General features: G+C 34.8%; 1 protein-coding gene across 1 annotated transcript in view; it reads right to left on the bottom strand.

Annotated features, from left to right (window-relative positions):
- Positions 1 to 17,227, bottom strand: part of SPEF2 (sperm flagellar 2) — an 83,706-nt gene that overhangs the window by 34,985 nt on the left and 31,494 nt on the right. Inside the window, 11 exon segments of the mRNA XM_030466868.1 lie at positions 808 to 949; positions 1,736 to 1,919; positions 2,743 to 2,903; positions 5,268 to 5,405; positions 9,270 to 9,408; positions 9,514 to 9,641; positions 10,801 to 10,940; positions 12,213 to 12,370; positions 13,438 to 13,546; positions 15,186 to 15,433; positions 16,282 to 16,385. Of these exon segments, the coding sequence (XP_030322728.1) occupies positions 808 to 949; positions 1,736 to 1,919; positions 2,743 to 2,903; positions 5,268 to 5,405; positions 9,270 to 9,408; positions 9,514 to 9,641; positions 10,801 to 10,940; positions 12,213 to 12,370; positions 13,438 to 13,546; positions 15,186 to 15,433; positions 16,282 to 16,385 (1,651 nt within the window).

Here is a 17,227-nt window from a genome sequence, read left to right as displayed (position 1 = left end):
GCTGAAGCTATGGCATTTTGCAGAAAGAAGTGGAAGTTAGTTAAACCACTATCTGCTCAAGGAAGTATTTATGAAAAACAGTATAAATAGCCTTGCATCTCAAGATTCCTCCTAACAGACTGCCTGAATTTCTGGTAAGAGAGATAAGGTTTCTAAGGTCTGTTTCTCTTCTGCAAATAAATTTTCTTTTTTCACATGGTTAGACAGATTCTTGCCAGGCCTATGGAAAAGATCTACTGCAGTGGAAGTCTGTTCTTTTTAGGATTAAATATTGTATTAGGTTTTACATTATTTATTTACACTATGTTAAAGTTATACATAAAAATAATAGACTTTAAGAACACCCTTAAAAACAGCCTTATATGATAGGGCTGAAAAATTCCAAAATATCTTTGAGTATTGAGTAATTTATCCATTATATTCCACTGATTTTAATATTTGAAATATTTTTATTTATGGCTGGAAAGTAGGCAGAGTTTAACATAATTTTCTTTAATCTGATAACCTAGTTCTGTTTAATCCCAAAACAGCACATGGAGAAAAATTTATATTGACTTGCTAGATTCTATTTAGAATATTTATTCATAAACAGTAATAGTGACACATATGATCAAATAAATGAAACAGCCATTCAAAAGCCTCTGCACTACTTTATCACTACCAGCTTTTCATGCTAATATATTATATTTGACATCTCAACAGAAACATTGTACCCAAATTTAATGTCTTGGCTTACTCCTTTCTGTATTACTGATATATTTATATTCCAGTCAAGCACTGCTAGAACAAAACCTGCAATTCAAATACCTTTCTTTTTAGTAGCTGATTTGGGAGAAAGCTTTTTGGCATCTTTGACTCCTTTCCCAGTAGCCTTGCCTGACAGTGTCACATTCAGTTCTCTCTGCTGGTCTTCTTCCTCCATTTCTTTAAACTGTATTTCAGCTGTTACCTTGACACCAGAGTCAAACATAGTAATGTACATAACTATCAATAATGTGCAAGTACTCTTTTAAAAATCCCAGACTTACAGAAAGTACTTGCTGAGATGTGCACACATAAATAAAACAAAAGAGATATTTTAACTGAGTTGATTATATTTGTATTATTTATCAAAAATAAAATTCTACAACAAAAATGTAAGGCAGGGAGATTGTGGGTTTAATTCTTTAGCTCATTACTCTAGGAAAGAGTGAGAATATGTAAGAATCAAGAGTCTGCAAAGCAAGACTACAGTTACACTGTAAGAGATCAGAAATTCACTAATTTTAGAAATTATCAGAGAGAAATGAAAAAGCAAACCTAGAACCCAACCATTTGAAAAGCACACTTAATTTACCTTTAGCTATATATAAAAAAGAATGTAATCATAGCTTTTTAAGTAGTGAAGGGTGTGAGCAAATATTGTGTCACAGGCTAAAACTTGTCCTTCTATTCACATGTGAGGGATAAGGGAAGAGTTTATCATGGAAGAGGTAGAGATATAGAGTTAGCATTCAATGTATTTCTCTCACTAGTGGAATTAAAGGATCAGTTGTTAATACAGAGGTGCTAATAATACATAGATTCCAATGTTTACCTAATAGAAACACACATTCAATGAAAATACCAGTGGTGGAGTGAGAGTCATGAAATTGATATCCACAGTGCAAAAGCTACATGTTTATAGACTGCCTGCTGAATGGGAGGCTTCAACTGTGTGATTCAGAAATATTTAAGGAAATACAACATTCTTTACCATATCTGATACTGCTGTTACTGCTGTTTGCCATGTATCAGTAATAAAACTTTCATCTTTCCTAGAAATAGCAACTCCATTTTCAGAAGTCTCATCCTTAGCACTCTTCTGTAGATTTCCTTTGACTTTTGACTTGGCAATATCAGTTTCTGGTGGAGGCAGTTTCCAAGAAACTAGAGAAATCCTAAAAAAAAAAAAAAAAAAAAAAAAAAAGGCACAATTCACAAACCCCTTTTATAAAAAGTGTTAATTTGTAATAACACGGGAGTAGAGGCTAGGAGGATGAAAATCCTATTTTCAAAATTTGCCATGGCAACAGAAAAGGGATGAACTTTCCTTAGTGATGATAGGTGTGGATCACAAGAAAACTGTCTAGTTCAACTACAAAAGGTAATGAATAAAAATACATCAATAAAACTACAACACATAACTGTGTGATAGCTGATTTATCTTATGTATGCTGGAAGCATAGCCTCATTACTCAGATAGTTTCTAAATGAGCTGTTAAGTATTTAAAAAAAACGTCATTGTTGACTGCATTTTTGATACTATGAAAATATTTGAGGGCATAGCATTTAATATAGCATTCAGTTCTGTACGCCTTAGTAGACTGATTTGATTTACATTTGTCATTACATATAATCCACCTAATATGTTTTTTGGTGCAAAGTTTAAACCTGCTCATGTTCCATAATGATATATAACTTAGTTATGAGAGAACTGTGCTGGAAACTAGGAGCAACACAAAGGGCAGTAGGAAGAATTTCTCTCACAGATTTTTTACTAAAACAGCTTTTAAGATGTTTCCTAATTAAGAGATGCGATAGGAAAAATGATACAAGGAAATCGGAAAAAAAATTAAGGATAAATGAAACTTGTAAGGTGGTTCATTTGACTATAGTTTTTCCATCCTTTGAAGTATACATGCATATATTTCCACATACACCCACAAAACTACCAATGATTGGATTTGTTGATGTTTGTGTATATTAGCATTGCATTTGTACCTTCTTGATTTCTTTTGATCTTCGTTCTGCTCTACATCAGTAATATCTAACAATGGGATTCTAGTGAAATCTTGATTGTCTTCTGTAAGGATTTTTCCTTCCATTGCCCTATAGTAGTCATGAAGAAGTCTCTTCGTATCTTGGAAACGATCCACTTCAACCTGAAGATGAAAGGACAGAAATCATGCAATTCAAAACAGGGCAGAACAAATTTCTGTTTTTTTTCAAAATACATGATAGCAGAAGCAATTCTAAAACTGGTGAGACACAAACATAACCAGATTGGTTTGAAAATTTATAATATACTAGATAATTACATATTATACTTAGATCATATTTTAACGTATATGTATTTCTATAGTAGCAATTATACCAGTACCAAAAATTTGGTGTATATTCATACAGGGATCTTTTTGTTCAAAAAAATTAAAATCCTTAATACTATAAAATAAAAAGTGTTAAGGGATGGAGAAAATTTTAAAAGCCAAACAGTTTTTCTGGACAAAAAAATAAACAGACATTACACACTTAAATGTCATGAAGATCTTTTTGTGTGAATAATCTTGGAAAACATAAAGTAAGAAGCAAAAAAAAATTTGGCACCTGTCATGTTTTGATTTATTGATACAGCATGGTGTTAGTTTCTAACTGACAAAACAGCCCTAAATATTCATGGGAAAATGCACAAAACCACATTCACAAAATGAGGGATAAAACCTTTGTGGTATAAACAAGCACTTATCCAAAAGTTTATGAGAAAATATCTTCTAGTATAACAATGGGTGCACAGAAAGGTGGAAAGAAATCTGATAAACAATATTTATACAAGTCTGTGTGTTTATACAGTAAAGGCCACCTGGGGAATACATGTAACGTCCCACAGACAAACCCACAGACTGAGCGCTCAAGACCAAAGAAGCCTATTTTTGTCTCCTCACACAAAGCCATAACATAAAGAATAGTTATGGTTTTAGTTTTGTAGTTTTAGAATTAGTAATTAATTTACTCTGGGGAGTATATACTAAGTGAATAAAGTAAAAATGGTCCCCTTTGACTTCTTCAGGAAAAAACTATATATAGGCTATACAAATGTATGTCTAATTTCAGATGGTTATTCTGTATATCCATACAAGACATATCACATTAGATTAATAGTGAATCTCCTATTGACTGCAACATACAAGTTCATGAAATTTTGCTAGAAGAGAATTAGAGTTGTAAAGATGTATATAAATATAACAGGAGAAAAATACAAAAATTCAGCTCAGCAATAAACTTCAATTTCTCTCTCATGCATATAATTAAAGATATAGTTTTTTAAAATAAAAGTAAAATATATAATAATTTATTATAAAAATATCCTAATTACAGGGTGAATGTAGTTCAGCTAATTGGAAGTGTACTTGATATTTTGACCTCTCTAGTCAAGGGCCTTAAATCTTTAGTTAGGGCATTATTTAAACTCTTTGAAAACAGAGCTAATGACTTCCTTACTATAGCAGCAACCAATGACTTCAGAAACTTTACTTAAATTACCATAGGATTCATGTGAGATAACGGTGTGGTTCCCTTGTTCATTAAGCATATAAAAATAACCCAGAAAATAAAAGGCAGGAAGCCCACCCTAAGATACCTAGGCCTGATTTTTAAACCAGATGAGCATCACATGGCACATGTTTGAAGTGTTGTTTGTGTTGCCTTCTTTAAGGTTGCTAAAACTTTCACAGAACTGCCAGTTTACAAAAAAGCCTGTCTAGTCTACTCTAATCTGTTCCAGTCCAGTGCAGCCCTGAACCAGATTTATGTACATAGGAGAGCAGTTGTGGGGAATTCTTACTTCACTTCAGGAAGTGAATTAATGTTTGCGCTGAATGAGAGGAAACAATGTGAGGGAAGGGAAAGCCAACTAATTTAAGATCGTCTCTTGAATACTTTGAAGTTAGATGTGTGAAAGCTGGGCCATAATTAAATGATTTTCTAAAGAGCAACAGGTGATGTCACATTCACAAAAACATTCTTCCCAAACTTTGTTTTCAGTCTGTTTATAAAATTTCAAGCCACACTGGTGAAGTTAGAGCTAAAATAATTCTGTGAGTTGGTAAATACAGGACAACCTTAACAGCAAGTGGGTCAACAACAGCAGTGAATTAGGTAATCTGTAAATTAAGAGCAGATGTTAATAAGATCACTGAATGATAAACAGCTCTACCATTTCTCTTACAAAACTCAGATGATTCAGTGTATGGACATAGTTACAAAAAATATCACTATACACTACAGACTGAAAGTCTGGGGGGATGTAAAATAACAATGGTATTTTTCTTAACATTCTCTGCATGCCAAACAGTTAAACCTTTTGTCTTCTAACTTCTTAGATAAATTCAGAAGAGTAATGAATATTTGCATATCTAATTTTCAGTCCCTCACTTATTGGGAGCCAACTATCCAAAATTGCTCTGAAGTTTACTGTCTTCCAAACTAATTCCTTGTCCCTTTCCATTGCAGACTCCATAGTAGATCCACACCTGCATAAGTGAAAAGAAATGGTTCATGGCAATCCCTCTGCGATCTGTCAGCCAGCCATCATTCAAAATACCAGTTCGTTCCTGCTCAGCTTCTTCTTTTCTATTATCACAGATACCCCAGAGATGATCTCTTAGGTCCTAAACACAAAATCAAACATGAGAAATAACTAAGAAACAAAACTTGAATATCTTGTTTATATTTATTATTAAAATTTCTATATTTTTTTCTGTGCATAATGCAGATCCCCATTAGAAGCTTTTTCTTTATTGTTATATAAGTCAAAGCCTGGTGAAAAAATTTTGAGTTTATAGAGAGCTGACAGGAAGCAGCTTTACAAATATGCCAGACAGAGGAATACAAAAGTGTGAGATGAATGTGCAGGCTACCTTGCATTTCTCAGCCAGAGAGATCTATCTCAGGTAGCTAAATATGAGAATATGAATAGCCAAGCTTCCAACAGCAGCAACAGCTTTCCAGCTGTATGATTTGCTACCTTGTACACTCACAAGAATAATACTCCAAGGGAAAGTGCAATATGAAAGATCCTGAAAAATTATGACAGTTCAAGTATTCCTTCAATTTGTATAGCTCCATTCCATTTGTCTTCAATATTCTTTATAAGGATCAAAAAGCAGCACTATGTGGCCCACTGACAACACTTAAGACCTACTAAACATGCAACATGCCAGAAAGCCCTCTGTTCCCCATTGCTATGATTACATGGAAGCAGTGTGACAGATCTCTTTGTAATAAGAGGAGATGGGAAAAGCACATGAGCTTTAGGTGGTGCTTTAGGTGGGAGAGGGGAGAGGGGAGAGGGGAGAGGGGAGAGGGGAGAGGGGAGAGGGGAGAGGGGAGAGGGGAGAGGGGAGAGGGGAGAGGGGAGAGGGGAGAGGGGAGAGAGGAGAGAGGAGAGAGGAGAGAGGAGAGAGGAGAGAGGAGAGAGGAGAGAGGAGAGAGGAGAGAGGAGAGAGGAGAGAGGAGAGAGGAGAGAGGAGAGAGGAGAGAGGGGAGGGGAGGGGAGGGCTGCCACATGCCCACTAAGCTGCTCTATCACACCTACTCCTCATAGGATGGGAGGAGAAAACATGGTGGAACTGCTTGTGCAGGAAGATACTGATGGGGAGATCACTCACCACTACCATATTTTGCAAAACAGACTCAGCTTGGGGAAATTAATTTAACTGATTGCCAATTAATAACAACAGAATAGAGAGAACTAGAACAAACCTAAAAACTCCATTCCCACACCCATTCTTGCCAGTCTCAAATTCACTTCTGAATACTGTACATCCTCCCAAACCAACTGGAGCAGGAAAGAGAGGAAGCAGGGGGATGTAGTGATTTCATGATCTATTTTCTCTGCTCCTCTTTCCTCTCCTCATTCTTCCCTTGCTGCAGAGTGGGGTACCTCTCATGGGATACAGTTCTTCCTGAACTGCTCCAGTACAGGTCCCTCCCATGGGCTGCAGGTCTTAAAAAACGTCTCCAGCATTGGTCCTTTCTATGTGTGCAGTCCTTCAGGATCATACTGCTCTACTGTGGGACCTCTATGAGCCATGGGTCCTGCCAGGACACCGGCTCCTTTGTGGGCTTCTCTCTACAGGCCACAGTTCCTGCCAGGAGCCTGCTTGGATGTGGGATTTCCACAACCTGCAGTGTGGATATCTGCTTCACTGTGGTCCTCCATGAGCTGCAGCAGAACAACCTGCATCACCATAGTCTTTTCCACAGGCTACAGAGGAATGGTGCCCGGAGTACCTCCTGCCCTCCTTCCTCACTGATGTTGGGGACTGCAAAGTTGTTTCTCTCACATTTTCTCACTCTTCTCTCACAGCTGCCATACAGTGGTTTTCACCCTTTCTTAAATATGCTGTCACAGAGGTGGTACCACTGTTGCTGACTGTCTCAGATTTTGCCAGTAGCACATCCATCTTGAACCAGCTGACAGGAGCTCTTTTCAACATGGGAGTTCACAGAAGCCAGATCTGCTACCAAAGCCTTGCCACATGAACCCGAAACTATGCAAATAAACCAAACTGATAGTTTGCACACTGATGTACAGCTCTTCCCAGTACTTTCCTTGGGTATTTAAGGACGAGTATTTTCCTCTTCGTCCTCATGTTATTCAAGTCACAGTTTTGATATACTGTAAGCAGTGGAGATGACTGGAGAGGGATACAGGGATATCTTCCTCTGAGAGAATCTGAAAATGTGTTTTATGTGTCTCTTACTTTTTCTCTCACACCACTCTTCATCTTTTCAAAGTGAAGTAGCTTCTCATTCTTTCTTTCATTGTATTTAGGTGGGTAAAAAAAATAAAATGGGTGCATGTGCTGAGTCCCTTCCTATCTGGAACAAGAGTAGTGGGATAAAATGACTGAACATTTTTGATCACAGAAATGGAGTAAGGGGAAAGTCAGAGAAAACGCTAAAAGACACTATAACAGTAGTAAGAGGCTGATATGTATTTCATCCATAGAGACTCTGAGCTTTTGGATCCCAAAGCTCTGGATGCCCTTTGGGCTTTAGGCCTTAGCGACTTTCTCACACATCACTAAATGGGGTGGATTTTAATATTTTCCAGTGGCTATCAGAGAAATTCTGTTTCACAGCTGGCAACTTTAAGTGTGATTATAGAGTTTCAGAAAGGATGCAGCTGAGATAAGAGAACAGATAGTAGTAATTTGGGAAAGCTGAAATGTTTGAAGAAAAACATTTCACAGATTATAATTCCTTTGATTTCCTCTGTCTCCTTCTCTAGTATCAAGGAAGGATAGATGCCAGAATTCTCACATTCAGGGAGGTACAATGGGTAGGACTTAAAATACAGTGGACACACAAAATATCTTGACACGCACCCATAGGTTTGGACTCCACAAGGACTAGAATGGGTCATTCAGAAACACAAATCCTGGAAATCATATATTTAATCCAAACTTAATTACTGTGCTTTGACTGACCATAATACCTGAATCTCACTGTGTCATATCTGAGTATCACCTGCTCTTAATTTAAAATAGATTATGTCAAATATGGATTTCTGTTATGACTGAAAGGCGAAATATTGAAAATTTTAGCTTTCTAAAATATAGTTCAGAAAAATTCTAGGGGGTTTTAATAATTCCATTTAGTAGAAATTTTGCGTCTTTCTAATGAAATAACACTAAAGAGAAAGATGTGCAGTTCTTTTTTTCTGGTCAGCTGATTCATCCATGATTTCACCAAAGTTCCCTTCAACTAACAATGTTGCTAGCAATTTTGACCCTGTTCACTGGGAGCATTCCCAGATACAACTTCAACCAAAAATACCGTCTGGTCTGAAATGGAAACCTGATAAACTCAAACGTTAAGTCTACTTCCTGACTGTTAAATCTGGCTCTGAACTTCTAGGACCTATAATCATAACAATTTTTGTATGTTTGTTTGTTTTGTTTTTGTTCTCAGGACATGTATGACCCAGAAAAGGTCCACCTGGGTAAAAAACATTTGAAAGAAATCCCCTGTTGCTTGTGTGAATCAGTTATAAAAGACATATATTACCACCCTCGCCCTGGCAGGGGGGTTGGACGGATGATCTCTTGAGGTCCCTTCCAACCCCTAACATTATGTGACACTGTGATGTATCATTCACGATATATGATCACTATGATTTTTTAGAATGTGACAGAAATATCCAACCTTGAGATTAAAATCTCTGAAAACCATAAAGTATAAAGAAAAAGAAAAGACAGAAAAAAATATTTTACTATGTGCCAGAATAACACAGTGTGGTCTAAAAAAAAAAGAAGCAAGATGTAAGAGAGATATGGAAAAAAAAACCAAAAAAACCAGACAAAAAAAATATGAAGAACACTTTATGTAGAAGAGGAAGTGAAAAAGTTTAAGGGAAGTGGTGAGAAGAACAAAAATGTAAATAATAATACAAATCATGCTACATCAACTTTGTATATAATGAAACAGAACTTTAGTATATATTATAACTTTTGCCATTTACTTACAGTAACTCTTTGGTGTAGTTCTGCTTTTGTTTCCTCATCTTCTCGCAGGTCATCAGCAATTGAATTAAAATCTGATTGCCACTGAGATACAAGTTCCTGCTTACAATCCGGACACCTCAGATACTCTTGGAAATATTTTCTATAAATTATGGTAAAAATATTTTTTGTTTAAAAATATATAGAATGCTACAGAAAAAAGCACAATATAAATATATTAAAGTTATAAGCTACTATTTATACTCACCTAATATCTGCTAAATAGTAAATTGCAGAGTGCTGTTCGTCCCTTAGACATCTAAGTATAGTTTTGATGGTATTTATATATGCATTTTCTATTGTTTCCCAATATGGTACTAAAAATTCAGGTATTTCCTGTGAATTTTTTTTAAAAATCAAAATTAATTTATTTATTTATTGGTAATGGATTGAGCTGTAGTATTAGGAGAGAAGAAAGATCATTTCATGTAATCCTATTACTTATTTTTTCACAATTTGTGTGCTTTGATTTACAACAATTTACAACTGATTATAGACACTGTACCAACAGATCCTGTACATTTTTTTTCAGAAAAAAAATGTCAGTGTCAAAATGAATGGGAACTTCCAGCAGAATACTTCATTTACTGTGGCCTTGGACATACTCATAGACTAAATGAAGCTACTAAGTGAAAAATTCATGGTACACTCTCTAGCATTGCAAAGGTGACTTTTGACTGATATGAAATGCAAACTAAAGCCAATGGCCACAGGAAACCCAGGATAGGCAAGTCATGAAAAGCAAAAAGTACTGCAGTCATAAAAGTGAAACTCATAAATATAAAACAGGGAATTACAAGACAATATACAAAGCATCATTATGCACCCTTAAAATGTACATCTCAAACACTACATGCAGTCCCAGCTCCACAAATTAAGAAAGTTACAGCAGATCTAGAACAAACAGAGAGATGGTCAAGATTTATGACTGAGTGTATTGAGCCTCTCCACATGAGAAAAGCTAAAGAGATTATGCCTGGATAGGAGAAGCAAAGAAACACTGAAGAAGATGAAGAGGTAAGAGGTGCCTCTCACATCATCAATATCTTCAGACGGTACTTAAAGCATTATTATTCATTGTACCTCGCAACACAGAAACTGGGGTCATCAAATGACCCATGAAAGCTTTGGTTTGAAGCAAAGAGACAGAACTATTTTCTCAAAAAGATCGTATTATACAGGCTATAGCATGGAGATCAAAATGTCAATTACTTCAAACTAGACATAATAATGGAAGAAATGTCTATAGAGAGCTACTACCATGCAAAGATGCGGGTATAAAATTATGTCAGGAGACCCCTAAATTTCAGGTCATTGGAAATGATAAAGATATCCTTGGGAAAAAGGTGTTAGAAAAAAGTATCCAAGGAGACAGATCAGTGCACACACTCCCCACTCTTACATCCTTTCTACAAGATCCCAACTGACAAGATCCCTTGTAAGAAACAGGAAACTGACCCAGTCAGTCTATCCTGGTATTCATGAGTGGACGTACCTTGGGAAGTGGTTCATCTACATAAATCCATTTATCTGATCCTACTTCAATTGGTGGTGGTGCCACATCAACAGGAGGAAGCAGCTCTTGATGTGTCACAGGTAAAACCATTTTTTCTGCTGATATTTCTTGAGTAGAGCCTAGCACATCAATGTACAACTAGTAGCTTCAAATATATTTTAAATGTTAACAAACAAAATTAGACACTTATGCTATTCTGAGAAGTCAAAATCAATGGAAGAGATTCAGTATTTCATTATTTAGCTGTTGATCATCTGAAAATATAGTAATCATATGAGTGATTACATAGTTATACCATCACTTTCCACTTAAGCTTAAATTTTGTAGGACTGATACTTTTCTAAAACCATCACCACAGGAGAAACAGGAAGATAATGAATTAATATCTATGCATATGAACAAATTCTTTACGAAGAAAACTAAGGTCAGTGGTGTTGATTTAATTCTAAGATTCACTATAACTATCATGATTTCAAGGATCTCTCCCTAATTAAAGATGAGTTGTAAACATAGCTTCCATGCTAGACTTGGTAATGAGGGAATACAGGAAAAAAAACATTGAATAAGAAAAAGATAAATTTAGCTAAAACTTTTCCAAATATGGAAAATATGCTTTACTTGATGAGCAACTTAAAAGTATGAAAGTTGATGGACAGGAAAAAAGAAAGAGGCAGAGAAGATGACATGGTAGAGAAAGATAGATGGGAAAAAGTAATCCTGCTAACCTACAGTGTAGCAAAATCATAGCAGTTAGCAGCTTCAGAGCATTATTCAGTCCTAGGATTTGAACTGACCTCTGGAAAGAAATCAATACCTTCTCAGTGACCACATAAGAATCCTACAACTATATTTTTAAGTTAACTATAAATAACTGGTCAGAATCAGGTGCATGAGTTCTGGTCAGTTTTTCTGCTTACTTGAAAATATTCAAAGAAAATAAATAGGTATGCATTAAATTATTGCTGTGACAGTCTTTTTGTTTGACAGAAGCTTAACATTTAAAGAATAAAAGTGATTCTTTTTTTAAGTGTATCAAATATGCCTCTGAAAAACATTTTATTGCTGCGTGATTCAGTAGAAAACACTATCATCCTCCTTATTTAAGTTTATAAAAATAAAAAAACTGTTGGACACCACACTTGAGAAAACAATTCTCAAGTTACCTTTATAGCAATTTGAAATTATTCTATATCCTCTGAAAATGTAGAAACATAGAAACATAGAAGTTCAAAGCTCTGGAGAAGTTATCACTAGCTCACATTTCCTCAGAGTTGCAGAGCTTGTGAAAAAGTGTGTTTCCATGTAGTTCTATGTGCTAATAATTAGTGTTAATTATAAAGAAAAATATTTTTTTTCAATGAATTACAAAAAATAAAGCCAGGAAAACTTACTTCTATTCTGTTTTTTGGCCATTTCTTCCATTATAATTTCCTTCACTGTTTGACAGACCAGTCTTTCTTCTGTCTCTGCATTGACTTTCCTTAGAATACTTTGATGGACTGAAAACCATGTCTCTAATTCTGGCCATGTGTCTAGGAAGCCTGCAATTCTACAAATACCATGCTAATGTATAAAATAAGTAAGAATAAATCATTTTCCCAAAGTAATAATAATAAAAAAGCAGACCAACTAATTTAATACTAAAACAAATCAAACCAATATATTTTTGCAAAGGAATACTCTATGCACATCAACTCTTTCACTTTAAGCACAGGAAAATGTCATCATTTTTACTCTTACCAAGTCTTACGTATCTTTTTTTTTTTTTTTTTTTTTTAACAAGGTAAACTTACTTTCTTATATCACAACAAAAATAATAACCAATAAGAGTCCAGAATAGCTAATAGTATTAAATATTTATAAACAAAAGTTATTCTTTATTTTTTCCTTACGTACAGTAAACACCTAATGATTAAATAAAAAATACAAAACTAATTATTTTTTTTAAATGTAGAAATGGAAGAAGATGCCATTTTAGAAAATTTGTAGCTCAGTTCACATGTATTTTACTCAAGGGTAGCCATACAATGTAAGGCATACTTCAAATCTATCTACGTATAGAGATACATGGTGCATGCCAATGTCCTAAATTGGATATTTTAAGTTAGGAGAACAGTTCCTGTGTTCTAAAACACTTGTGTTGCCCTCACAGCCCAAGAGCCCATGTTGAAATAATGCTTTCAAATGCTGAAGTAACAAGACCAGGTTGGATGAGGCTTTGAGCAGCCTGGTCTAGTGGGAGGTGTCCCTGTCCATGACAGGGGATTGGAACTAGCCTTAAAGGTCCCATCCAACCCAAAAACATTCTTTAAATCTATGTGACTCTGTGATTTATATGTGTGTATATATATATATATATGTATATTCATTCATTGTGCAACATATATTTGAAAAGAACTTCTCATTGGAAGAAGAACTGGGAAATCCAAAACACAACAATTCTTATGTTTTAGGACTATTTATATTGTGCCAAAAATTAATCTTTAAGCTCCATATTAGAGAAACTCCTAAGTAAAATCTTAACATTGTGCATGTCAACACTATCATTGGCCACATATAAGATTGATTATTAAACCTTCAGGCTGAAGCACATTTTTTGTACTTCATATCACATACCTATGTAGCACCTTGTCCCTGGCTAAATTAAGATTCTCTTCTAGTATTCCAGCATCTGGGTTTTGATTCTTGTCCTCCTGTTTAGCTTGAGATGACTTTGATTTATCTGGTGTATAGTAAACAGCACATAGGAGAATATATTGAAAAAAGACATTATGTAGGTAGTTAGTCACCTCAAGTAGCATAATTATTAAAAGAAAACTTTCAGTGTTTGCTGATCTTACATTTCTTCATTGAAAAATTATAGGCTAAGCAAAGTCAGAGAAAATTACAGAAACATAAAATTAAGCTGGAAAGAACCTGAAGACAATGTCTTTCCTTCTCCTCTGTTAAAATGCACAGTCATTTATAGCACTAACATCTCCTGATGGATGCTATGCAGTCAGAGAATCTCCAGTTGTTGAGAGGGACCATTCTTGTGAGCAAACAATCTCAGACTCATCTACTATTTGGAAGGTATTTTCTCTGACCAATCTGAATCATTCTTGAAATAAGTACTTCTTTTCTTAACAGTAGACAGGTATTCCACTGCATCAGAAGAAAGGATATTTTCTATCCCCAAGTCCTCTCTAGGGTTAAAAACCCCTTTAATTGATTAGAAATAAGCCAATTTACAGATTTCTAAATTTTTAACGGTTCCTTGAACCATTACCTATCTATGTAGATGCACCTATCTATAAGATGTACCACATGACATCTTATGAAATAAAGTCTGTGTGGATTTCTGAGATTATATCACATATTACCATAGTTTCAAAATGTTTGGTAACACGAAGTCTTTAAAGAGTTGCAAGTATCTATGCATCTATCTTCAACTGCATTGTTAGCAGAAGCTATAATGATTTTGCCTCATCCTCATTCCTATTGGACATTGTGAGACACAATAATGAAAAGAACTTATGTTTCACCAACGTGAGCAAGGGTAATTGAAAATGTGTGGTCTGGAAGCGAAACAGCCCTCAAAAAAGCCTTGGAGGCCTTTGGTCAAAATTGACTATTGCTGATTTCATACTGACTAACTAAAGGGAAGACAAAGGCAGAAATCAACAGGGAATGAATGTTGGCACTCCCATAGACTGAAAGCTGGCACACCTCTTTATCTTTTCACCCCATTCCAAATGTGTCTCCTGGAGAAAAATACTATTTACACATTTGTAATAAGGTGTATTTCTACATGTGCTGTAACTTGCATTTTCTCCAGCTACTGTTTTATGTGATATCTAACACTAGCCACTGTGCTATCTCAGGTTCAGTGACAATGCAGTACAAATAAGCATTTACACATCCACTTGCATGCTTCTCAGATGCCTTTGACTGAAACAAATAAATGTATTTAAAATGTTGAATCATTCAAGTTGAGAATACACAATGAAAGTGATTCTGCAAGATGTAGATAAATTGTGTGATAATGCTATTTCACTCCAAATGGTACAATTTATTGGTAAATCTGGTAGATAATGTTTGGGCTTAGCATGTTACTTACACTTACTAATGTACTTTTAGACAGCAAAAGTTAAATGGGGCTTTACAAATAGAGGAGGAGGCTGTCAAGACATCTAAATGATTTATAATTGTCAGAAGAAAATATGGATATATAATTCAGTATCTTTAATTCAAACATGCAACTTGTTATTATCTTGCAAAGAATGTTCAATTCAGTAATTTCAGTATTACAACAGGCTTTACATTGCCCATATATCAGAATCATTTTGTCACTAAACTTTGCTAAAAAGTAGTCAGAAACTTACACCTCAAGTTAGCTGCACGTTTCAGTACCACGGTGTCTGAAATATCCAACAATATAGAAATATCAAATGCAGGTGAGGTAACAGGAGGCTTGTGATGGTCTCTGGGGTCTGTAACAAGTGAAAACTTTCCAGGATTTGTATCATTTGCTTCTGGATCAATCCCTGTGTAGGCTTTTTCAAATAGCTTTGCTTGATTAATTGTCATTGGAAACCCATCCACAATCCACCCCTTTTCTGGTGGTGTTTGGCTAAAAGTAAATAAGGAATCAGAATTATTCAGTGAACTGGTACCATAATAAGAACATGTAAAGAAGAGGTTGCACTATCAGTCCTTCATTATGAATTCAGTGTAATAAACATCATGATGGATACAAAATATAACAGATATCATTGAAAATTAAAATGTGAAGCAATGGATTTTAAACAAGAAAAAATAACGCCAAGCCTAACTAAAAATGAAAAAGGCAAAAAACACCAAAATTTTTTCTGTTTTGTAAAAGCAGTTTTTGAAAACAAATCTCTATACAGACTATGATCAGATGTGTGATTTCGCTATTTTCTCAACTAACTTGCACTGGAATAACAAATACCAAAAGACATTTTAAAACTTTAAAATATACTAACTGGAGTAATATACTTTAATACTCAGGGTAGTTGAGACGATTCTCTTAATCAAAAGTACAGAAAAATGTTTAAGTACAAATGCTTGGATTATGCATGTCATAAAACCTATTAAAAAACCAACACAACAAAAAACAAAAATAAAACCTAATGTGCTGAATAGTTTCCAACTAATAAAAAAAACAGAGACATCAGCTATATTTAATAACTTTGCAATAATCATATATAGATTTTTACTTACTGTCAGTAGTTTACAATAATGTCTGCATAATTCAGGGCTAGATTCTACTACCTGCACTCTACTGCCAGCAAAAAGTGAGTATTAATTAACTTAACTAATTACCTCCACTTCCTAAGTAGAACACTCCAGCATTCAAAAAATGCTTTAGTAAAGAGAAATAGACGAATCTGAACAGCAAGCTGGATAATTACATTATAAATAACTGAGGAAAAAAAAATGCTACACATTTCTTACTTAATGGCTTCCAATAGGATGTGAATTAGTACGTCATCAGGAATACTCTTTCCTTTCTTCAGCATTTTCTGTGATGCGGCACCAAGCTGGGCACGTACAGATAGCTGTGGAAGAGGGCAGCATAAGAATAATATGCTCAGAATGTTCACAATACTGTTAAAAAGAGTGATTCTGCTTTAAATATTATGCATAATTTATTTAGTTACCAAAAGGTAATTTTTATTGGCTTATGTATTTATATTTAATATTTATTTTTGCCAACTAAGGAGAAAAGGTTTCAACAGATGTAAAAGCCCTAATTTAACTGAAATCTCCAACTGATTTTCATCATTAAACCCACAAAAGTGCCAGACATAAATAAGGTTGACAAAGGATAAGAAGGCCAAGAAGTAAAAAATGAGTTTATTCTGACTTTCTCTCTCATAAATCCACTGATGGTTTCCCCCAGCAACATTTAACTTCACTAGTTCTACAGGGATTATTCTGTATCTTAGCTTTTGAAGCATTTTCCAGACAAAGAGACCCCTGTAGAATTAAGTGATCATAAAGAGAAGTAACCTTTTCATGATATGAACAACCTGCTTGGCAGCAGTAGGATTAGGAATACATTTTTTAAAACTCAGAAATGACCCAGAAAGTACAATATCTTACACAAATGTGAGTTTTTAAAAAAGGTACAGAACTTTTATATATACAACCTAACCAACATATAGAGATTTTCATAGTAAATTCTTCATAATTCAGACAGACAATGCTGGCAGTGAGATCAATAACTAATTCAGAATTGTGGAAAAGAACCACTATTTTAATTAATCATTTTAACTAATGGATCTTTATAAAGCAGAATCCAGTCTAGCAAGTCAGACCTTAAAATTTTGAAATGGAGTGAGAAATTGAAACAATATGCTTTCTTCCTTATATTTCATTCTCATGTCCCTGTCGGAGC

Source organism: Calypte anna, chromosome Z, assembly GCF_003957555.1.
Source record: "Calypte anna isolate BGI_N300 chromosome Z, bCalAnn1_v1.p, whole genome shotgun sequence".
NCBI classification, from domain to species: domain Eukaryota; kingdom Metazoa; phylum Chordata; class Aves; order Apodiformes; family Trochilidae; genus Calypte; species Calypte anna.
This window is presented reverse-complemented; position numbering and strand designations above follow the sequence as displayed.